Here is a 25,447-nt window from a genome sequence, read left to right as displayed (position 1 = left end):
TTTGGCAGCCACCTGCATTATCCACTGCTTGCAGAAAGAGCAGCCCTTTGGAGTTACCTGGTGGGGGTTTGGAACCAGGGTGGACCAGCAGCCCCCCATCAGGTCCCCACTCCCCTAAGTTCCCAGTGGGAAAGTTTAAGGACAGCCTCCCGCAGAGTTCCCAACAGGAGTTTACAGCGCTGGTGGTTGAAGGTCAGGCCGTAGTGAAGACCTCTTGCCAGGCGTCCTTGGATTCGGCGGACGCGGTGGCCAGGACAATCACGTCTAGCGTGGTCATGCAATGCTCAGCGTGGCTGCAGGAGTCAGGTCTGCTGTCTAAGGTCCAGAACTCGCTCTGGGACCTCCCCTTTGAAGGGTCCAGGCTCTTTTTGGACCAGACACAAAGCTGCATAGCCTCAAGGACTTGAGGGCCATACTCAAGTCGCTGGGTATGCACACCCCGGTGACCCAAAGAAAGCCCTTCAAGCCGCAGCCGCCTCCTCAGCATCACTACTAACCTCGTCCTAGGCAGGAGCCCTGCTGCAGGTAAAATGGGGATAACAGGAGGCGGCGCAATAATAATAACAATAGCTCCAATAGGCCAGGCCGGAGCCAAGGCCAACATAAGTCTCAGCCCTACCCTAAACCAGGCTTTTGAAGGTGCGCTTGAGGGCAGCGTACAAGACCCATCCAGATCCATCTCCTTGTTTCCTGGACCTCCTCTCCCGCTTCTCCCGTGCATGGTCCAGTATTACGTTGTATTGCTGGGTGTTACACACGGTGCAAAGCGGTTACAGGCTGCAGTTCTCATCCCTGCCTACCCCCCACCCCCTTTCTCATCCCTCTTTAGGGATCCTTCTCAAGAGCACCTCCTGGAAGAGGAGGTTTGCACGCTCCTAGAGGCAGGGGCAGTATAGTTGGTAATAAAGGACCTAAGGGAGAAAGGGTTCTACTCCTGCTACTTCCTCATTCCCAAGGCCAAAGGAGGCCTTCATCCCATTCTGGACCTGCGCAGGCTCAATGGGTTCCTGGTCAAGGCCCGGTTCCACATGGTTTCTCTGGGCACCATTATCCCTTCCCTGGATCCAGGGGACTGGTACACTGCCCTCGGCATGAAGGACGCGTACTTTCATATCACCATCCACTCAGTGCATCACTGATTTGTGGGCTTCATTGTGAACCAAGAATATTACCAGTTCACAGTTCTCCCTTTTGGCCTAGCTACAGCCCCACGGGTGTTCACAGAATGTATGGCAGTGGTGGCAGCCTTACAGAGGCAGAGGGTTCAAGTTTACCCGTACCTTGACGACTAACTCCTGGCAGGCTGGTCCAAAGAGGAGGTTCGGTCCCACGTGCAAGTGGCCCTGAGACTATTCCGCACACTGGGGCTCCTGGTCAACATCCCCAAGTCCACTCTCATTCCAACGCAGAGAGTGGAATTCATAGGGGTGGTCCTAGATGCGGTACAGGCAAAGGCAAGCCTCGCAGTATCATGCTTCCTGGCCATCCAGCAAGCAGTGAACTCCCTGTGCCAGTTTCCCACTACAACGGCCAGATGCTGCCTGAGGCTGCTTGGCCATATGGCAGCATGCACACAGATGGTCAAGCATACCAGACTGAAACTCAGGATGCTGCAGGCTTGGTTTGCCCGTGTATACCGCCCAGGCAGAGACCCCATGGACTTGGTAGTGACAGTCCCTAGGGATGTGCTAGATTTTTTGCAGTGGTGGCTGTCCCAGACCATGGTTTGCGAATGCAGCCCCTTTGCTACACAACAGCCGGACCTGACGCTTGTGATGGACATGTCAGACCTTAGATGGGGTGCTTACCTAGGAGACCTCAGGACTCAGGGCTTGTGGTTGGGAGCGGACCGGTCGCTCCATATCAATGTGAAGGAGTTCAGGGCGGTTCATTTAGTCTGCCAGACCTTTCACGCCATTTTGAGTGGTCACAGTGTGGCTGTTCTGACAGACAACACGATCGCCATGTTTTACGTAAACAAACAGGACGGAGCCCGCTCCTCACCGCTCTGCCACAAGGCTCTCCTCTGGAACTTCTGCATACCCCACACCATTCACCTCGAGGTGTCACATCTCCCGGGGGTGCAGAACGAACTTGCAGACCACCTCAGCAGGTTGTACCGCATGTACGAGTGGACGTTCAGAGCGGACATCGTGTATTCGCTCTTCCGCAAGTTGGGGTTTCCCTGGGTAGACCTGTTTGCTGCTAGGGGCAACACCCAGTGCCTGCAGTTCTGCTCATTCCAGGGCCGCAAACCAGGCTCCATAGCAGACACATTCCCGATCCCGTGGGGAGGGGAATTAAAATACGCCTTCGTCCTGCTTGCTGTGGTGCACAAGGTCCTGCTCAAGGTGCGCAGGGACGGGGCAGCGGTCATCTTTATCGCCTCAGCCTCGCCTTGCCAGCACTGGTTCACCACACTCCTGGAGCTATCGGTGGAAGCCCCAGTAACCCTGCCCGTACATTGGGACCTCATCACACAGGACAGAGGGCGGCTCCTCCACCTCGACCTGCAATTACTGCATCTGATGGTGTGGAAGCTCTGTGGCTGAACGCTTTGGACAGCCAGTGCGCCCTCCCTGTGCAGCAGGTTCTGCTTGGTAGTAGGAAGCCCTCTACCAGGCCAACTTACCTGGCCAAGTGGAAAAGGTTCTCATGCTGGTTTGGGCCCCAGCAGGTCTAGCCACGCCAGGCTCTGGTACCCACCATTCTAGAGTAACTACTGCACCTCAAGCAGTAGGGGCTGGCCCCGTCCTCTATCAAGGGGCATCTGGCAGCCATCTCCACCTTTCACCTGGGATTTTCAGGGGGCTCGGTGTTCTCCCACCCAATGGTGGGGTGGTTCCTTAAAGTACTGGAGAGGGTGTTCCCTTACTTACGCCCCCTAGTTCCCCCATGGAATCTCAACTTAGTCCTTTCTAAGATTATAGGACCCCCATTCGAGCCCCTTGCTACCTGCTCCCTCCTCCACCTTTCCTGGAATGTGGCATTCGTGGTGGCCATTACCTTGGCCAGAAGGGTATCTGAGCTGAGGGCACTCACCTTGGAGCCACCGTATACAGTATTTCATAAAGACAAGGTGCAGCTCCGCCCACAGACCAAGTTCCTCCCACAGATGGTCCCACAATTCCATCTAGGCCAGGACATCTGTCTGCCGGTGTTTATTCCCAAACCACATGCGGACCCGAGTCACCACAGTCTGCACTCCCTGGATGTCCATCGAGTGCTGGTGTTCTACTTGGCGTGCACCAAGCTCTTTCGTAAATCCATGCAGCTGTTCGTGCCGTGGTAGAAAAGATGAGAGGCCTCCCAGTGTTGGCGCAGCAAATCTCCTCCTGGATTACAGACTGCATTTGGGAGTGTTATGATCTTGCAGGTGTTCTGGCCCCGGAGGTTGCAACCCACTTGACCAGGGCTCAAGCAGCTTCAGCAGCTTTCCTGGCACGGGACCTGGTCCAGGAGATCTGCAGAGCAGCCACCTAGTCATCGGTGCATACCTCCACGACCCATTACGCAGTCAACCAGCAGGCCCAAGAGGACATGGCAGTTGGCGTGGCGGTCCTCCAATCAATTGCCCTGTGACTCCTACCCTCTTCTGAAGGCAAGGTTGTGATTCACCTGATGTGGCATGGACGTGAACAAGCACTCCAAGAAGAAAAAACAGTTACCTACCTTTTCGTAACTGTTGTTCTTCGAGATGTGTTGTTCATGTCCATTCTACCACCTTCCCTCCTACCCCTCTGTTGGAGTCATCGGTAAGAAGGAATTGGACGGGGTCGAGCCAGCAGGGGTATATATGCATGGCGCAATGGCGCTGCTCAGGGGGGACCCTGCCAGCCCAACAGGTTCTGCTAAGGGAAAAGTTTCCAACGCTTATGCACGTGGCGCTCACACACCTAATGTGGAATGGACATGAACAACACATCTTGAAGAACAACAGTTATGAAAAGGTGGGTAACTGTTTTTTCAGATAACTTGCATCCAAGAGTTTTTAAAGAGTTGTCTGAGAAGCTCATTGGACAATTAATGTTAATTTTTCAATAAGTCTTGACACATTGGGGAAGTTCCAGAAAACTGGAAAAAAGCTAATGTTTGTGTTAATTTTAAAAAGGGCAAATAGAATAACCTCAGTAATTATAGACCTATCAGCCTGAGATTGATCCTGTTTAAGTTAGTGGAGCAGCTGATATGGAACTCAATTAATAACATGGAGCAGTGGCTGGTGTGGCTGTCCCAGAAGCCACCTGAGCAGCTGGCCCCAGAGCCAGCAGCTTGGATGGTCCTGGGGTCAGCCACATTGGCCCCTGCAGAAGTCACAAAGGTTGCAGAAAATCACAGAGTCTGTGACAGACACAGAGCCCTATCCATCACTGACCATTTTAAAATCAAGATTAGATATTTTTCTAAAAGATCTGTCCTAGGACTTATTTTGAGGAAGTTCTATGGCCTGTGCTGTACAGGAGGTTAGACTAGATGATCACAATGGGTCTTCTGGCCTTGAAAACTGTGGCTCTATAAGCATATTTAATTTGCACTCTAGCAAATTATTTGTTATCGGAGAGCAGCCTTTAAATGAAAGTATTACTCATGTAGATAAATATCTATTTGAGAGAGAGAGTATTCATAGTAGACATATTCTAGTTTGCTCAGGCTAAAACATTATTCGGTAGCACATTAATCCTTTAATATAGTAAAAATCCAGACCTGTTCAGTAGAGGTCTAGATGAACAAAAATATTATCAGATATCACTGTTGTTTCATTCACATTACTACCAAGTGGATTCATTATAATTAATGTTTTAAACAGCAAAGAACCAGTAATAATTATGCAACTTTTTTTAAATGATACCGATTCTTGCACAACTGCGGGGGTAGGGCGAAGATTTTTTCCTTGCTCTTATGTATCATTCATCACTTCTTTTCAATTTGATGTATCTTTTTTTAGAAAACGTAACTGTGTTTTTAAAATCATTTGGCCTACAGGTGGAAATGGTGTATTCTTTGTTGTCAATGCTTGGTACTCATGATAAGGATGACATGTCACGAACTTTGCTAGCTATGTCTAGCTCCCAAGACAGCTGCATAGCCATGCGTCAGTCTGGATGTCTTCCTCTCCTCATCCAGCTTTTACATGGCAACGATAAAGACTCTGTGTTATTAGGAAACTCTCGGGGCAGTAAGGAGGCCCGTGCCAGAGCCAGTGCAGCACTGCATAACATCATTCACTCACAGCCTGATGATAAACGAGGCAGAAGGGAAATCCGTGTACTCCATCTTTTGGAACAGATCCGAGCTTACTGTGAAACATGTTGGGAATGGCAGGAGGCACATGAACAAGGCATGGATCAAGACAAAAATCCAAGTATGTCTCTCATAATGCTTTAAAAAATGGCTAACAATATATTATACAAAAAATTTTAAACCATGAGTTCCATTTTAAACTGAATTGGTAGAAATACTCCTGAATTAAGGATTTTTTTCATATGAAATTTTTTAAAACAAAAATCGAAGTCATATCGGAAAACAGAATGTCTCATCTGTAATATGTGCTGTCTGTAAATGCTCTGTGGAAGACTGCTCTTTAAATCATTGACTATCTATCTCATAAAAGGTATAATCCCAGTGATTTTTTTTTTGTATACTCTATACAAATTTGTATTCATGCTCACTGCTGTTTTGTCTTGTTTTAATGTATGTTCTGAACACTGAATGCACAAAAGTTTGTTGTTTTTTAAAACCTACCTTTTTCTCATTCCATTTTGTTTTGGTTGCTTGTTTGATTGGTTGTTGGGGAGGTTAAGGTAGGCACAAAAAGAGCAATCTTGTTCCAATCAGTTCAGTATAATGCAAACAACTATTAAAAACACAGTTTGATATTTGATATTTCTGACATACAATCACAGTCTTGTCAATGTAAATGAACTTTTTTCAGATAGATTTGAAAATTTATGTAACCCTTTAACTTCCCTAACTGCACTTCTGATTTAAGGGAAAATTACAAAAACAGGCCCTGATCCTCCAATATGTTCTATGTTGGTAGTTCTTCGTGCCAACAGGAAGTACCATTGAAATCAGTGGGATTGGCATGGGTACAAGATGGAATCTGATCTCACTACAGGGATCAGACTGCAGAATCAGAGCTCATGATGACATCCTAACGCAATCTGTGGCCGAGACAAAATCTGGTACAAAAATGTTTAGAACTACAAATGCTCCTAGTTTGAGATAATGCTGATTATCCTTCAGAAGGAAGGAACAAGACAATTTTATTTTTAATACTGCATTATTAAACACAACCAGAAAACCTAACCTATCCCACTCTCTACACTCCAAAGCCATTGTCAAGATAATTAGGAAATGAAATTCATTAGCATTAAAATTTGTGTCTCGTAAGTCTGTGAGCATGGAAATTGTTTTTGTTAGAATTATCAGTGACTTTTGTCTTCTCTTGCGTTTTCTCAGTGATCCAAATCCTGAATAAGTGATCTAAGCATTTACCTTAAACTTTGAATCTCTTGGTAAGGCTTATTATTTTGACAATGCCCTTCTAATATACCACATCAATATTAATTGTTGCCCTTTTTGGGGGACAGGGCCAGCTCCAGTTGAACATCAGATCTGTCCTGCAGTGTGTGTTCTGATGAAACTTTCATTTGACGAAGAACATAGGCATGCGATGAATGAACTTGGTAAGATGAAATATTTATACAGCTGTTGAGAAGTTCTAACTTTCCTTTCTTGTACACTTAATAGAAATCCAGTAGGTTTCTCTGTCACCAGTTCAGATTGATCAAAGTCATTGCTAAATACTTCAGCAAATCTGGCCCTGGTGTCTTAATTTACACACCCAGAAAATGAGGAGTACAATTAGTGCTCACCTTTACAAATTTGGTTTCAAAGACTTAACCAGCATAACATAGTGACTCTGTGACTGAGGCAGGGATAGAATTCAGTTTTCCAGAGTGGCATTCAGCAGCTTTAATCATGAGACCATCTTTTCTCTTCCTACAGTCCTCTTCCTCATTCACTATTCACTTTCCAGCTTCTGCAACACGTGGCAATGCCCTGCAGGTAATATCCTCCTTCACTACACAACCCTGATTCATTCTCTAGAACATGGTTCATCCTGTGCACAGAATGTGGCAGGATCCTGTGGGAAAATGTGATGTAAAGATGGTATGATAATACACATGCACAAGGGGCTGAATTAGGGTTGCAGAAGTTAGGAATTCTGGCATTTCCTAACTTCTGAATGCTTGACTTTGCAAGCTTAACATTCCTTTAATGTAGTTTTATTTGTAATTTCCTACATTTTTAAAAAAACTTATTGAAACAAGAAGACACATCTATTGAACATATTGACCCCCCCCCCCCCCCGCCACATACACACACAGAGGTCACCAGCAGGACTGGACCCTTTAGATCCACAGCACAGACCTCTGCCACTTGAACTGAAGGAGTAACTGATAGCAGTAGTACACTATTATCCTCTCTGTGAACCAGCCACTCGAGGGGATTAGATGCACACTTCCAATGAGTTATGCAGCTGTTTGCTGGTAAATCCTGGGTTTAATTCTGGGTTTTGGAGGAGAGTGTTCTCAAATGGTAATAGACCTTTTTGCACCATCACTACCCCTTTCTCCTTTCCACCTCACTGGCTCCTATATCTGTCCCACTCTACTCCTCTTCCTCCTGTCCTCATTTTTATTATCCTTGCCCCCTGACCTCCCTCCAGCTCCTTGCTCCTCTGGATTTGAATCTGGGTGCATCCCCTTTTTCCTTCTCACTGTCTGGGCACCAGAGGCAGACCCTGGCAACTGGGAGGAGCAACTGAATCACAAGTGCTGCTCAGCCTTTCCATCCCTGGGGTGGAACTTGCTCAGTTATGCTGTGAGGACGGCATGTGCTCAGTCTAGTTGGCACTTATGCGCTTTGTGGGGATAATGCGTGCTCAGATGGACTCTTCAGAGAATTTAGCTGCCTGGCCCTAGTAACCCTCAACTGAGTTTGTGCAAACAGCAATTTTTGAGTAACTTACATGTTGGCCAAATTTGTGTTGATTTTCATGAGGGTAGCAAAAAGCATGTCCTTCATACCAGAGTGACAGGCCACCCACTCCAATTTGAAATCTCTGCTCCAGAGCATGCAGGTACGAGTGCTGCTTAATGAAATGGTTGTAAGTAGGGCTCTCTGACGATTAATCAGTTAACTCCAAAAAATTTGTGATCAAAAAAATTAATCATGTTTAATCGCAGTTTTAATTGCACTGTTAAACAATAGAATACCAATTGCAATTTATTAAATATTTTGGATGTTTTTTCAACATTTTCATATATAGTGTAATTGAAATCAAAGTGTATTTTTTTATTACAAATATTTGCACTGTAAAAATAATAATTTTTCAGTTCACCTCATACAAGTACTGTAGTGCAGTCTCTTTATCATGAAAGTGCAACTAACAAATGTAGATTTTTTTGTTACATAACTGCACTCAAAAACTAAACAATGTAAAACTTCAGCGCCTACAAGTCCACTCAGTCCTACTTCTTGTTCAGCCAATCACTAAGACAGACAAGTTTGTTTACATTTACAGGAGATAATGCTGCCCACTTTTTATTTACAATGTCACCAGAAGATAACAGGCATTTATTTGCATGGCACTTTTGTAGCCGGCATTGCAAGGTACAGTAACTCCTCACTTAAAGGCATCCCGGTAAATATTGTTTTGTTATGATGTTGCTGATCAATTAGAGAACATGCTCGTTTAAAGTTGTGCAGTGCTCCCTTATAACATCGTTTGGCAGCCGCCTGCATTGTCCACTGCTTGCAGAAAGAGCAGCCCTTTGGAGTTACCTGCTTGGAACCAGGGTGGACCAGCAGCCCCCCTATCAGGTTCCCACCCCCCTAAGTTCCCTGTGCAGCAGCCACCCAGCAGGCTAGCAATTGCCAGCAGTTCAGCTGTCCCTGTCCCCCACTGCCATGTGCTGCTCCTGCCCTCTGCCTTGGAGCTGCTCCTGGGAGCCTCCTGCTTGCTGTAAGGAGGAAGGGGGAGCATGAGGGGGGGGCTAATGTCAGGGTGTCCCCCCCCGTGCTCCAGCCCCCCTCTTACCCCATCTCCAAGGGGGGGGCACACTACAGGACTCAGGACATAGGGAGCTTGCTGTCAGCCGCTGCTGTCTCAACTTGCTGATCTACTTAAAAAGGCAATGTACTTAGAGTGGGGTCAGCATACTTAGAGGCAATGCACATCTCTCTCTCTCTCTCTCTCTCTCTCTCTCTCTCTCTCTCTCTCTCACACACACACACACACACACACACACACACACACACACACACACACACACACGATGTGTGTCTCTGTCTGCCATACTGTCTCCCTTCCCTCCATTTTTGCTGCCTTGTAGAGTGTGAGGCTACATTAACAAGAGTGTGTTAACCGTTGAGGGCTCAACTGTTCTTGTTCATCATTTAGCAGTAAGGCATTCCCTGGGAAATATCCCACCCTCTTCCACCCTCTGACTTCACCACCTCAACCAAGCTTCACAATCATCACTACTGTGTACAGTATTAAATTGTTGGTTTAAAACTGTGTGCGTGTGTGTGTGTGTGTGTGTGTGTGTGTGTGTGTGTGTGTGAGAGAGAGAGAGAAAAATTTCCCTGGAACCTAACCCCCCTCGCCCCCCATTTACATTAATTCTTTTGGGGAAATTGGATTCACTTAACATCGTTTCACTTAAAGTCGCATTTTTCAGGAACATAACTACAACATTAAGCGAGGAGTTACTGTATTTACTTGCCGGATATACTAAACATTCGTATGTCCCTTCATGCTTCGGCCACCATTCCAGAGGACATGCTTCCATGCTGATGATGCTCGTTAAAACATAATGCGCTAATTAAATTTGTGACTGAACTCCTTGGGGGAGAACTGTATGTCCCCTGCTATGTTTTACCCGCATTCTGCCATATATTTCATGTTATAGTAGTCTCAGATGATGACTCAGAACATGTTCATTTTTCATAGATTTATTAGACTCTAGGACTAGAAGGGACCTCGAGAGGTCATCGAGTCCAGTCCCCTGCCCTCATGGCAGGACCAAATACTGTCTAGACCATCCCTGATAGACATTTATCTAACCTAGATTCCACAACCTCCCTAGGCAATTTATTCCAGTGTTTAACTACCCTGACAGGAACTTTTTCCTAATGTCCAACCTGAATCTCCCTTGCTGCAGTTTAAGCCCATTGCTTCTTGTTCTATCATCAGAGGCTAAGGTGAACAAGTTTTCTCCCTCTTCCTGATGACACCCTTTTAGATACCTGAAAACTGCTATCATGTCCCCTCTCAGTCTTCTCTTTTCCAAACTAAATAAACCCAATTCTTTCAGCCTTCCTTCGTAGGTCATGTTCTCAAGACCTTTAATCATTCTTGTTGCTCTTCTCTGGACCCTCTCCAATTTCTCTACATCTTTCTTGAAATGCGCTGCCCAGAACTGGACACAATACCGCAGTTGAGGCCTAACCAGCGCAGAGTAGAGCGGAAGAATTACTTCTTCTTCGAGTGATTGCTCACATCCATTCCAGTTAGGTGTGCGCGCTGCGCGTGCACGTTCGTCGGAAACTTTTTTACCCTAGCAACTCCAGTGGTCCGGCAGGTCGCCCCCTAGAGTGGCGCCGCCATGGCGCTCCATATATACCCCTGCCAGCCCACCCGCTCCTCAGTTCCTTCTTACCGCCGTGTCAGTCGTTGGAACTGTGGAGCGCGGCGTAGCTGTCCTCCACGTCCCTAGCTCTCCTTGTTAACTCTCGTTAATTGTCATAGTTATTAGTCAGATTGTTAAGTGTAGTTAGTGAGTAATTAAGTGTCAATAGTGTTGTAGATAGTTATTCGCCGGGGGCTGTAGCCCTTTCCGGCACCCGGCACCGGGCTCATGCCTGGTTCGCCGGGCTTCAAGCAGTGTGCGGCCTGTAGGAAGCCTATGCCTACTAGCGACCCCCACGACGCGTGCCTGAAGTGCCTGGGGGAATCGCACAGATCGGACAAGTGCCGCATCTGCAAGGCTTTCAAGCCCAGGACAAAAAAGGAGAGGGATCAAAGACTTAGGACTCTCCTTATGGAAGCGGCACTTGACCCGGTGGCTTCGCAGGCCGTGATCTCGGCGCCGGCACCGGATCGCACCGGCACCGGGAAGACTCCCCGGCACCGACCTTCTCCGGCACCGGGTACAGAGCCGAGACAGTCAGCGTCTGCTACTCCAGCCAGGCAGACCCGACTGGAACGCCCGGCCTCGACATCGGCCGCGGCGCCGCCGGCACCGTCGACTCCGGGCCCGGCTGGTCCGTCGAGTCCGGTGCCGCCGAGCTCCCCCATAAGATCTGGAGTTGAGCTAGTGGTCCCATCCACGCCGGAGACCTTCGCCTCGGCACGGGACCTTATTGCCCTAACGGAGCCTATTCAGCCGCCACCCCCGGTACCTCCGGTGCGGGTCACGTCTAGAGGCAAGCCAATGATGTCGGCACCGTCTCGGGACTCGCGCTCACGATCCCGGTCCCGACGCCAAGGCAGATCAAGATCTCGCCGCCGCTCGCAGTCCCGGCACCGCTCCCCTCGGCGGTACCGGTCGCACTCGCGGCATCGATCGACCTCCAGACGGTCGCGCTCGGACTCCGGCCGCCGATACCGGCACCGTGACTCCAGGAGCCAGTCCCGCCGTCACGCACCGCACCGGTCGACCTCCCGGCTCCGAGCTGGTAGCAGGTCCCGGTCCCGGTCGACCTCCCGGCACCGCGTCGGTGGCAGGTCCCGGTCCCGATCCCGGCACCGAAGCGGCGGCCGGTACCGGTCCAGATCCCGGCACTGAGACAGGCCCCGGTCCCGTTCCCGGCAACGCTATGACTCCCGGTACCGATCCCCGGCACCGAGAAGACCTTCGCTGCCAACTCGCGCTGACCCTTACCAACCAGGGTCGGCCCCGCCATGGCCTTCTAGGCAGCCGTCGGTGTCTTCGCAGACGGACAGCGGGTATGCGTTGGGCACCGACCGGCAGGCGGCGCTGTTCCAAGACCCGCTGCAACAGGACCAAGGTCCGCAGCAGTGGGGTTTTGGACCCCATGGGCATACCATCAAGCCCAGGGCCCCCAACAGCTTCCTGTCAGGCCGGCGACAGCGGAGCACAGGGTGCCTGAAGCCTCGTTGTCTCGCCCCCCTCCCTCCCCGGATGGAGAGGAGGGATCCAAGCAGCAAGACTCCGCTCTGGCTCCTGAGACAGAGGCGAGGGCCGAGGGAGACCCCCCATTGGACACTTTCTTGCCGGGGGTCTCCTCATCCTCCTCCCCTGATGAAGCGGTGGCTGGCGCCTCCTCTAGTAGCCCCCCTCCGCTGGATCTCAGGGCGCACCAAGACCTCCTTAGGCGAGTAGCTCAGAATCTGAGCCTGCAAGCCGAAGAGGTCTCTGAGGTCGAGGATCCGATTGTCACCATCCTCTCGTCGGATGCTCCCACCAGAGTCGCCCTGCCTTTCATTAGGACGATCCAGGCCAACGCCAACACAATCTGGCAGTCACCGGCCTCCATCCCCCCTACGGCGAGAGGTGTCGAGAGGAAGTACATGGCCCCCTCCAAAGGCTACGAGTACCTCCATGTCCACCCAACACCGGGTTCCCTGGTGGTGCAATCGGTGAATGACAGGGAGCGTCATGGACAGGAAGCTCCAGCCCCAAAATCCAGGGAGGCCAGGCGTATGGACCTCCTTGGACGTAAGGTCTACTCGGCCGGGGCCCTGCAGCTCAGGGTTTCGAACCAACAAGCCCTGCTCAGCAGGTATGCGTTCAACTCGTGGGTGGCAGTGGACAAATGTAAAGAGCTGCTGCCACAGGACGCCCGCCAGGAGTTTGCGGCCATCCTAGATGAGGGCAAGAAGGTTGCACGAACATCGTTGCAAGCTTCGTTGGACGCCGCAGACTCGGCTGCCCGCACCCTCGCCTCGGGGGTAAACGATGCGCCGTATCTCCTGGCTGCAGGTCTCTGGCCTTCCACCGGAGCTCCAACATACCATCCAGGACCTCCTGTTTGAAGGCCAGGGCCTGTTTTCGGAAAAGACAGACCCGAGACTTAAGAGTCTCAAGGACAATCGGGTCATTATGCGCTCCCTAGAGATGCATACGCTGGGAACGCAACGCAGACCCTTCCGGCCACAGCAGCAACAGCAGCGCAGGCCATACCTCCAGTTCCGCCAACGGCAGGACCTCAATAGGCGCCGTGGCAGGAATGGAAGGCATAGGCATTCGGGGAACCAAGGGGGGCAGAATCAAAGCTCCTCTAAGCCCCCGCCTGGACCCAAGCCTTCATTTTGAAGGTGCGCCCGAGGGCGCAGTAACAGTTTCCCCCACGGATCCTTCCCCCCGTTTTCCAACCGCCTTTCGTTTTTCCTTTCGGCGTGGACCCAAATAACATCGGACCGCTGGGTCTTGCATACGGTGCAGACGGGATACCGCCTGCAGTTTACATCGTTTCCTCCTTCCCGCCCCCCTTCCTCGTCACTCTTCAGGGACCCCTCTCACGAGCAATTCCTTCGACAGGAGGTTCGGACGCTCCTCGACAAAGGAGCTATAGAGGTGGTTCCGGAAAACGAGAAAGGCAAGGGGTTTTACTCCCGCTACTTTCTGATCCCCAAGGCCAAGGGAGGCCTCAGGCCTATCCTCGACCTGCAAGAGCTCAACAAATACCTGGTGAAGTTGAGGTTCCGCATGGTATCCCTGGGGACCATTATCCCATCCCTGGATCCGGGAGACTGGTACGCCGCCCTCGACATGCGGGACGCTTACTTTCACGTTGCCATTTGGCCACACCACAGACGGTTCCTTCGCTTCGTGGTGGGCCCCCCTCACTACCAATTTGCAGTCCTCCCATTTGGCCTTTCCACGGCCCCGAGGGTCTTTACGAAATGCATGGCAGTCGTTGTGGCACATCTTCGGCGCAATCGTATCCACGTGTTCCCTTACCTAGACGATTGGTTAATTCGGGGCACGTCGGAACTGCAGGTTTGCAGCCACGTCCGCGTGATCACCGACCTGTTTGCTACCTTGGGCCTCATGATCAACGTGGACAAGTCCACTCTGATTCCCACGCAGAGGATGGAGTTCATCGGGGCCGTCCTGGACGCCACCGTCGCCAGGGCTCTTCTACCGTTGCCGAGGTACCAGGCATTGTCGGCGATCGTTCATCGGTTGCTGGCAGCCCCCTTAACATCCATACGGACATGTCTAGCCCTGTTAGGCCATATGGCAGCATGCACGTTTGTGACCGGTCATGCTCGGCTCCGCATGAGGCCCCTCCAGTTGTGGCTCATCGAACATTACCGTCCGGCAAGGCAGCCGCTGGACATGCTGATCACTATCCCCCAGGGGGTGTTGGATTCTCTCGATTGGTGGCTGAACCAGTCGGTGGTATGTGCGGGGCTCCCCTTCCACCCGCCTCAGCCCTCGGTGTCCCTGACAACGGATGCCTCGGATCTTGGCTGGGGGGCCCACCTGGGAACCCTGAGAACACAGGGCCTGTGGTCCCTGCAGGAGGTGAGGTTGCATATCAACATGCGGGAGTTGAGAGCGGTCCGCCTTGCTTGTCAAACATTCTGTCACCAGCTCCAAGGTCGTTGTGTCGCGGTGTTTACCGACAACACGACGACCATGTACTATATCAACAAGCAGGGCGGCACCAGATCCTCTCCCCTATGTCACGAGGCGATGCGACTCTGGGACTTTTGCGTAGCCCACTCCATTCACCTCACGGCTTCCTTCCTCCCCGGAGTACGGAACACGCTGACGGATCGCCTGAGCAGATCCTTCCTATCACACGAGTGGTCCCTTCACCCGGACGTCGCCCTTTCCATCTTCCAGAGGTGGGATTATCCCCGTGTGGACCTCTTCGCGTCCAGGGGGAACAGGAAATGCCAGGCGTTCTGCTCCTTTCAGGGCAGAGAACCCGGGTCTATAGCAGATGCCTTCCTTATTCCATGGACGACCCACTTGTGCTACGCGTTTCCCCCTTTCCCTCTGGTCCACAGAGTCCTTCTGAAGGTGCGCAGGGACAGGGCTCACGTGATCATGGTAGCCCCGGCATGGCCCAGGCAACATTGGTACCCCATGCTGCTGGACCTGGCCATAGCCGACCCAATCCCCCTGCCCCTTCACCCGGACCTGATTACCCAGGAGAACGGGTCCCTCTGTCACCCAGACCTGCAGTCACTGCACCTAGCGGCGTGGTTCCTGCATGGCTGACCGGTTCTGAACTGCGCTGCTCCACGCCGGTATGGGAGGTGCTTTTGGGCAGCAGGAAGCCTTCCACGAGAGCGACATACTCGGCCAAGTGGAAGCGTTTCTCCTGTTGGTGCGTGGAGAAAGGTCTCCGCCCTATGGAAGTTTCGGTGGCCAATATCTTAGACTATGTTTGGTCCCTCAAACAACAGGGTCTAGCGATATCGTCGTTGCGGGTCCACCTGGCAGCTATCTCCACCTTTCACCCGGGTGGGGATGGCGGCTCCGTTTTTTCTCACCGGACGGTGTCTAGATTCCTTAAGGGGATGGAACGTTTATACCCTAACGTCCGCCTCCCTGCTCCAACATGGGATCTTAACCTAGTGTTGTCTCAGCTCATGGGGCCCCCCTTCGAGCCGCTAGCTACTTGCTCCCTACTTTATCTCTCTTGGAAGACTGCCTTTTTAGTTGCTATCACCTCAGCTAGGCAGGTGTCGGAACTCCGGGCTCTTGTGGTAGACCCCCCGTATACAGTCTTCCACAAAGATAAGGTACAGCTGAGACCGCACTCTGCCTTTCTCCCCAAGGTTGTCTCAACCTTCCACATCAACCAAGAGATATTCCTCCCGGTTTTTTTCCCGAAGCCTCACGCTTCAGGCAGGGAGCAACAACTCCACTTGCTTGATGTCCGTAGGGCTCTCGCGTTCTATGTGGAGAGGACCAAGCCGTTCCGCAAATCCCCCCAGCTTTTCGTGGCAGTAGCGGACCGCATGAAGGGGCTTCCTATCTCCTCACAGAGGTTGTCCTCATGGGTTACGTCCTGTATCAGGACCTGCTATGAGTTGGCCCATGTTCCTACGGGCCGTGTGACTGTGCACTCTACCAGGGCGCAGGCGTCGTCGCTGGCTTTTCTCGCCCGTGTGCCCATCCAGGAGATCTGTCGGGCAGCGACCTGATCATCGGTCCACACCTTTGCTTCCCACTACGCCCTGGTCCAGCAGTCGAGGGAAGACGCGGCCTTCGGATCTGCAGTGCTCCATGCCGCGACTTCTCACTCCGACCCCACCGCCTAGGTATGGCTTGGGAGTCACCTAACTGGAATGGATGTGAGCAATCACTCGAAGAAGAAAAGATGGTTACTCACCTTTGTAACTGTTGTTCTTCGAGATGTGTTGCTCACATCCATTCCACACCCGCCCTCCTTCCCCACTGTCGGAGTAACCGGCAAGAAGGAACTGAGGAGCGGGTGGGCCAGCAGGGGTATATATGGAGCGCCATGGCGGCGCCACTCTAGGGGGCGACCTGCCGGCCCACTGGAGTTGCTAGGGTAAAAAAGTTTCCGACGAACGTGCACGCGCGGCGCGCACACCTAACTGGAATGGATGTGAGCAACACATCTCGAAGAACAACAGTTACAAAGGTGAGTAACCGTCTTTTCTCGTGTCTTGTTTACAACACACCTGTTAATGCATCCCAGAATCACATTTGCTTTTTTTGCAACAGTATCACAGTGTTGACTCATATTTAGCTTGTGGTCCACTATGACCCCTAGATCTTTCTGCCATACTCCTTCCTAGACAGTCTCTTCCCATTCTGTATGTGTGAAACTGATTGCTCCTTCCTAAGTGGAGCACTTTGCATTTGCCTTTATTGAACTTCATCCGATTTACCTCAGACCATTTCTCCAATTTGTCCAGATCATTTTGAATTTTGACCCTGTCCTCCAAAGCGGTTGCAGTCCCTCCCAGTTTGGTATCATCTGCAAACTTAATAAGCGTACTTTCTATGCCAACATCTAAGTCGTTGATGAAGATATTGAACAGAGCCGGTCCCAAAACAGACCACTGCGGAACCCCACTTGTTATACCTTTCCAGCAGGATTGGGAGCCATTAATAACTACTCTCTAAGTACGGTTATCCAGCCAGTTATGCACCCACCTTATAGTAGCCCCATCTAAATTGTATTTGCTTAGTTTATCGATAAGGATATCATGCGAGACCGTATCAAATGCCTTACTAAAGTCTAGGTATACCACATCCATCGCTTCTCCCTTATCCACAAGGCTCGTTATCCTATCAAAGAAAGCTATCAGATTGGTTTGACACGATTTGTTCTTTACAAATCCATGCTGGCTATTCCCTATCACCTTACCATCTTCCAAGTGTTTGCAGATGATTTCTTTAATTACTTGCTGCAATATCTTCCCTGGCACGGAAGTTAAACTAACTGGTCTGTAGTTTCCTGGGTTGTTTTTATTTCCCTTTTTATAGATGGGCACTATATTTGCCCTTTTCCAGTCTTCTGGAATCTCTCCCATCTCCCATGACTTTCCAAAGATAATAGCTAGAGGCTCAGATACCTCCTCAATTAACTCCTTGAGTATTCTAGGATGCATTTCATCAGGCCCTGGTGACTTGCAGGCATCTAACTTTTCTAAGTGATTTTTAACTTGCTCTTTTTTTATTTTATCTTCTAAACCTACCCCCTTCCCATAAGCATTCACTATGTTAGACATTCCTTCAGACTTCTCAGAGAAGACCGAAACAAAGAAGTCATTAAGCATCTCTGCCATTTCCAAGTTTCCTGTTACTGTTTCTCCCTCCTCACTGAGCAATGGGCTTACTCTGTCCTTGGTCTTCCTCTTGCTTCTAATGTATTGATAAAAAGTCTTCTTGTTTCCCTTTATTCCCATAGCTAGTTTGAGCTCATTTTGTGCCTTTGCCTTTCTAATCTTGCCCCTACATTCCTGTATTATTTGCCTATGTTCATCCTTTGTAATCTGACCTAGTTTCCATTTTTTATTTACTCCTTTTTATTTTGTAGGTCATGCAAGATCTCGTGGTTAATCCAAAATCGTCTTTTGCCACATTTTCTATCTTTCCTACCCATCGGAATAGCTTGCTTTTGGGCCCTTAATAGTGTCCCTTTGAAAAACTGCCAACTCTCCTCAGTTGTTTTTCCCCTCAGTCTTGATTCCCATGGGACCTTACCTATCAGCTCTCTGAGCTTACCAAAATCCGCCTTCCTGAAATCCATTCTCTCTCTTTTGCTGTACTCCCTTCTACCCTTCCTTAGAATTGCAAACTCTATAATTTCATGATCACTTTCACCCAAGCTTCCTTCTACTTTCAAATTTTAAGAACACTTTCACTGCAGATTTGACAAAACACAAAGAAGGTACCAATGTGAGATTTCTAAAGATAGCTACAGCACTTGCGCCAAGGTTTAAGAATCTGAAGTACCTTCCAAAATCTGAGAGGGACTAGGTGTGGAGGATGCTTTGAGAAGTCTTAAAAGAGCAACACTCCGATGCGGAAAGTACAGAACCTGAACCACCAAAAAAGAAAATCAACCTTCTGTTGGTGACATCTGATTTAGATAACGAAAATGAACATGTATCAGTCCGCACTACTTTGGATTGTTATTGAGCAGAACCCATCATCAGCATGGACGCATGTCCCGTGGAATGGTGGTTGAAGCATCAAGGGACATATGAATCTTTAATGCACCTGGCACGTAAATATCTTGTGACGCCGGCTACAACAGTGCCATGAGAATGCCTGTTCTCACTTTCAGCTGACATTGTAAACAAGAAACAGGCAATGTGGTCTTCTGCAAATGTAAACAAACTTGTTTGTCTGAGTGATTGGCTGAACAACTAGTAGTACCAAGTGGACTTGCAGGCTTTAAAATTTTACATTGTTTTATTTTTTAATGCAGGTTTTCTTGTACATAATTCTACATTTGTAAGTGCAACTTTCATGAAAAGGAGATTGCACTACAGTACTTGTATTGGGTGAATTGAAAAATACTATTTCTTTTGGTTTTTTACAGTGCAAATCCTTGTAATCAAAGATAAATATAAAGTGAGCACTGTACATTTTGTATTCTGTTGTAATTGAAATCAATATATTTAAAAATGTAGAAAACATCTAAAAATATTTAAATAAATGGTATTCTATTATTAACAGTGTGATTAATTGCTATTAATTTTTTAATAGCTTGACAGCCCTAATTGTAAGAAATTTTAATATGGGTAAAATGGTGTATTTTTCCCTATCCTCATTCTCAGTAATGGCTGAACCATTTTATATGAAACTTTCCAAAAAAAATTCAATCTGAGGCTGACACATGGTATGGTAAATTTCAGCCTGAATGGTAATCATTTAGTAAAGTTATGATAAACTGAGAACAGTGTCTTGTAATGGAAAGGGTTTCGCAACCTCAGCAGTAGGTGATACCTCCAGCGCTGCCTAAAATACATTCTTAATTGAGACCGTATCTCAGAAATTGACATTAGTGTGCATGTGATATTAATGTTTTTTAATTAAGCTGCTACTACCATTGTCTCTCCACTTCGGAGAAGGAAGACTAAAATACTGTACTCCTAACATTGGCTTCAATTATATTCTTTATGCAGGGGGTTTGCAGGCTATTGCAGAGCTGTTGCAGGTGGATTGCGAAATGTATGGGCTTACAAATGACCACTACAGTGTTACGTTAAGGCGGTATGCTGGAATGGCTCTAACAAATTTGACTTTTGGAGATGTGGCAAACAAGGTAGGTTTTTTAATTAGATTTGCATCTAGTTTTAATTTTATAATATTTTTATTAGAGAGTTGAGTTTAAATTTTAGTTCTTAGAGTCAGAGGGAGAATCTCTAGGGGTAGCATACTGAAGCTGGGCAGAGAGCAGAATTTTCCAAACAACTCTGCCATTGTACTTCACTCCTAACATGCAACAAGGACTGTAAATTACATTATAAGCATAATAGCTCCTCTCTTATTAAATGAGGTTAAATTCAGTTTGTCACTCAAGCAGAGATTAATCCTCTTCGTTTTATTTTTGAATAAAGAATAGTTTATCTTCCCTAAGTTTACAACACATAATCTATTGAGAAAGATTTAATTTTCTGTGGATTTTTTATTAAAGCTGTAACTGTTGGAATTAAAATTAAGAGATGGTAATTTTACAAAATTTTCAGTCTGATCACTTTTTGCAACCCTTTTGCTAACAAATGGCTGATTTCTTATCTTTCACACTTTTCATATAGTAAAAATTCATTGTAACTATCTTTTTGTGTACATTTAAGGAAATTAGTCTGTAATTAAGCAAGGTTATTAGCAAGTATTTTCTCTTTCCCATTATATTAATAATTTCCCCTTACTCAAAATGTCCACCATTTTGTCTAATTTGCAATGGGATTGAGGCAACCGAATCTGGTTGAAGCTACACAGCTGTGACACTTCTTGGTGTGCCCAGGACTGTGAGTTGTCTTACTAGCCCTGTCTCCAGTGAGAGAGAGACTTGCTGGTGCTGAATTGGGAATCATTTCCCTGACACCTCCAGTCTGTTAGCCACCCAAACAATCTCCTCTGGGCAATGCTAGCCCTTACTTTGCTTTGTAGGTTAACACTAGGTGCACCCCCAGCCCCTTTTGAAGTGTTCCCGTGTGACAGCCAGCCCTTGTAACTGGCTACTTACAGAAATACCAGGTTTTCTATCCTCCAGGGAACAGTGTACATACCAACCTGTATCATTCAAGTGAGGATCAGTGCCTATGTAACATCACAGCATTGAGATATATTTATAGTGAAACAATCACAAATTTGTTATCAAGAGTGAAGACTTAAGGGATAGTGAGTAAGGATAATGAAAACAGAAAGGTTACATATAAAAACAAAATCAGTACATGCTTTCTAGAGACTTAACTTTAACAGACACGTCCTCTAAAGCAGTTTATTCTCCCCTAAATGTCCTTCACGGTGCTCCTAACTGGGACAGTTTGGGATCCCATTTTCATAAACGTAATCACCCTGCCCTATTACTTTATCAAATACAGAATAAAGAGATGTCCTTTTGCCTTCTCCTTGTATCCCTCAAAATCCATTTTTGGTCCCCAGAGACAGGATTGACCCCTCATGGTTTATTCCCTGGTGTGCTGACTTCACGGTGACTTCACATCCTCATGTTGACTTCCTGTGTGAACAGGGCTTCCCTTGCATTGGCTTACAATGCTTAATTTACATGTGAACCGAGGCAGACTAGTGACTATACATCCTTTGTCTGGAAGAAACCTGTTTGTCAGTCTTGCCTTGATTCAAACTTTAGGACCATATTTTCATTATGCATGTATAACTTTTTACATAGTATCTGTACATACATCTCACGCTGATATTAATGATCAGCGTGATACTGGCTTTCATTTAACTCGTACATGACATCATTTATGGGTAAATACCATGAAAGCAGTGTGCTGAGTTTGTCAGGCCTGATAGGAGTTACTGTTACAGAACAGTGAACCCTTTGCCAATTGGCCTTGAGGGGTTCTTAGGGTTACAACATGCCCTCAGTAAAGAGGGCACTACTTCACTAGTGGGCATGTGGATTTGCCTCTGATAAAGCCTCGGGACAAATGGGTCCCTTTTTATTAAAGGTTTTGCTATCCTACCTGTCAAATTTAAAATCTCTCTATCTATGTGACTGAAATGTGTAAAACAAACAAACAAAACTAAATAGTGGAAATGTGCCTTGCCAAGCCAGATTGTGTTTTAATCATAACAGCTTTTATATTACCTATACTATTTTTAAGAATATTTTTCATTATGTGAATTAAATAAACCTTTTTTAAAAAAGAAAAATAATTGGAAAATCTACTTAAATTGTGAGCATCTTGAAGGATGGACCATCATTCTTAAGTGTTTGAAAAGTGTTTAGGATGTAGTGAGTGCTAATTCAAATAAAAAAATGGAAATCTATCATGTGACTCACTTTCAAGTGATACAAACCCTTATTAATTTCTAGCCTCAGAATTTTGCAAGATATTATATTAAACTTTAAAATAACTTCATTTTGATAACCATCTTGCTGTCTTCCTCTTGCTTCAAATTAGGCACATTGCTAATGGAAGCTATTTCAAGAAGAGAGAGAACTATAAACAAATACTTTATATAATCTGAAAGCTTTCAGTTCCATCTTTCAAATAGAATAAAGCATTAATCTCTATCACAAGTAAAATGGTTTATGAAATGTTGGCTATTAAAATCATTTGAACAGTAAATGCAGTAATTTCAGTGTTACTGATCTTACAGCATAGACCCAGATGCCGAGTGTTGTAACGCAACTGTCCAGCCAAGGAATAGTGAATTATATTTTTGTCTGTGGAAATGAAGAATATTTTATTTATTCATATTTGGGTCATTTATAAGACAACATTACAATTACATTGTCTTGACACATGTAGATGTGTATCTTTTTACAGAATTAACAATATTAAGCAACATATTGTACATAAACCATATACTGTATTATTGTAAATCATTGCCTTTTCCCATAGGGATGGGGGGAGGGCGCTAAGTGTTTTCCAGGGGAAAGACTCTGAGGAGGATAGGAAGAAAAGGAAAGCTGGAGGTGGGATGTAATTCAATTATTAATCTCCGTGTATATCCTTCTTGACTATCCTGTTAGTATAGGATTTCCATGTCTGTATCAAAACAGCTAAATTATTACAGTATTTAGATTGTATTGTTTTCCTATGCAAGATATATTATTTTTATTCTTGTTTCTGTTTTAAGAAATGTATATTGTTCTCCTGCTTCTTGGCACATTAGATTAATTTCTAATGCAAGTTGCATAATTTTTAGTTATTAGTTTTAAAAAGTCTTTTTTTTCTCAGGTCAAGATGATCTGCTTCAAAATATTATTTGCTGCAGGAGATGGGGTGGGAGGAGTATAATCAAGAGAAAACATACCTATAGGTAGAATTTAAATAGATAACAGGTAATGATGCATTGCCAGGTCTAGGTAGCAAATAAAATATCCAGTATTTTTTGGGAACACTCTGTGAATGTCTTCAGGGCTAGTAACCTCTTCCAGGTATCAGAGAGGAAGAACTTGGATCCCTGATTAGTATAGCTATGCTATTTGCAGATCTCCCCAGAATAGAGGCTGACAGTATAGTGCTTACAAAACTTTTTAGTGGTTCATGATGTGGATCAAATGTCTACTGCTAGAAGACTGAGATAATTAAGCTGTTTTTGGAACCGAGAGTGCCACAGGTGAATAGTTTAATATATTAAGCCACTGCACCATCAAGTTGCCTAATCTTTCATTTAATAGACTCTCTTATTTTATTTTTACTTTTTTGGTAACAGGCTACATTGTGTTCTATGAAGGGCTGCATGAGAGCACTTGTTGCCCAACTAAAATCTGAAAGTGAAGACTTGCAGCAGGTAATTTTTCATTGAGAAGGAAAAGTTGCCCCACCTTTCACTGTGACCTGCTGTATCTTCCATCACGTTATATTGAACTCTTCATCTCTGCTCTGATTTCCTTCTTACATTTCCTCCCAATCATCCTTAATGATCTCTACATTTCCTCCATTCATGCTTGATTTCATTAAAGTTTCCCATGCCGTCCACCAAGAGCCCTCTCTCTTTCCCTTCAAAAACACTTTTCTCTCTATCCTCAGTTGCTGTTCTGTGTTTGGTTTAGTTGTCTTGCCTATGTTAAATTAGATGCTCTTTGGTGCAGGGATGTGTGTCTGTCTTCTATAAAGTGCTGTGTACGTCTTTGTTACCATATAAAAGCCTCATCATCATGGACTAAATTCTGGTTTCTGGCAAAACAGCATGCAGTACAAGTGATATAAAGGTCACCTTTATGCTTCTGATCTTGGGGCCCTTGAATAGAAGTCTGATTTTGTGGGATAAGTTGGAGCTGCCTAAGTGCTTGTTTAGCTGACTGCTAATGGCACTAAGGGACTGAAATTGCAGCTGGGGATGAATGCAATATAGGGGACAGCATAGTCAGGCCTCCTGTCCTCTTAGACTTCCCCTATGCCAACAGCAAGTGAATGGTGGTATAGAAGCCTCTACTCCAAAGAAGAAATCCCCCTTACACTGGACTGGGTGATTCTCCCAGCATCAAATATGCAGGCTCTGTGGCCAGAACCAGCTAGCAATTTGTTACGAAGTGGCCATGCTGCACCAAAGTATCTAGCCCAACGTTTTAGTTAATACAAATCTTCTAAACAACTCTTTTAAAGTAAGTGCTACAAGTGATCCTGGGCATTAGACCAGTAAGCCTTACTTCAGTACCATGAAAAATTGCTGGATAATTAAAAATAAACCTTCTAGATGAAATATGATAGGAAGAAATGAGCATGACCTTTGCAAGGGAAAATTCTATTTATCTACTGTTTTGTTGATGCATTTGAAGAATTATAAAGAGAAAGAAGCACTGGTAGATAGAGTTAATTTAGACTGTTAAGAAACATTTGACAAAGTTCCTTACAAGCTATTACTATTAAAGAAACTAAATAATTGTAGATGAGAAAGTGGCTGAGACAACAAAGGGTAACGGTGAAATGTCTGCTGATTTGATTGTAGGACAGGGGATCAGTGAGATGCCAATGTCTGCAGATAACAGAATTATTTAGGTTAGTCAAGACTACTGAAGACTGTGAGGATATTCAGAAGTAGCTAACAAAACTAAGACTGGGCAGCATGATAAAATTCTGTATTGACACATGCAGGGGAATATACATTGGAAGAAATATTTTCAAATCTTCATATACTTCTAGGTTTTTAATTAATTGAAGCCATTCAGGGCAGAGGAAAAGCACTGGACACCATTGTGAGGACTTCTCAGTATACAGCAATGGTTAAAAGAGCAAACAAAATTTTAGGAGATATAAAGAATGGGATAGAAAGTAATATGGAAACTATTAAAATGCTCTCACCTGATATACTAAATTTATCTTCGGTCAGCCTATGGGAGGGGATAAAATTGCAGAACTATAAGGTGACCAAAGATGGGTGAGAAAAATCCTTAGAGGTCTAGAAAGACTTCAGTAGAAAGAGAAACTGAAAAGCTAGGGACTGTTCAGTTTAGAAAGGAGACCAGTGAGAGGATATAAGAGAGGTATAATAAAATAATGAATGGTATAAAGAAGGTAAATTATGCCTCCTTCTTACCCTAATACAAGAACAAGGGAACAGTCAATGAAACTGAAAAATAACAAATTAAAAACTGCACATAATTGCCTCTAGGACTTGTTGCCATAAAATATCACTGAGGCCAAGAGCTTCGCAAGACTCAGAAATGGATTACACACATATGGATAATAAGAACACCCATAGCGAAATGTATCTGATGTATTTTACTACACACAACAACTTCATTAAAAGAACAT

At 46.4% G+C, this 25,447-nt stretch overlaps 1 protein-coding gene across 5 annotated transcripts in view; it reads left to right on the top strand.

Moving 5' to 3' along the window:
• The window catches only part of APC (APC regulator of WNT signaling pathway), a 199,050-nt gene that overhangs the window by 158,476 nt on the left and 15,127 nt on the right, over positions 1-25,447 (top strand). For all 5 annotated transcript variants that reach the window (XM_030567970.1, XM_030567969.1, XM_030567971.1 and 2 more), the window contains exons 10-13: positions 4,984-5,362; positions 6,594-6,689; positions 19,673-19,812; positions 23,406-23,483. In XM_030567970.1, coding sequence (XP_030423830.1) covers positions 4,984-5,362; positions 6,594-6,689; positions 19,673-19,812; positions 23,406-23,483 — 693 coding nt within the window. The remainder of the gene's footprint in view (positions 1-4,983; positions 5,363-6,593; positions 6,690-19,672; positions 19,813-23,405; positions 23,484-25,447) is intronic.

This window comes from Gopherus evgoodei, chromosome 6 (genome assembly GCF_007399415.2).
Source record: "Gopherus evgoodei ecotype Sinaloan lineage chromosome 6, rGopEvg1_v1.p, whole genome shotgun sequence".
Classification (NCBI taxonomy): domain Eukaryota; kingdom Metazoa; phylum Chordata; order Testudines; family Testudinidae; genus Gopherus; species Gopherus evgoodei.
Note: the sequence above shows the minus strand (reverse complement) of the source record. Positions and strands in the feature narration are given on the sequence as shown.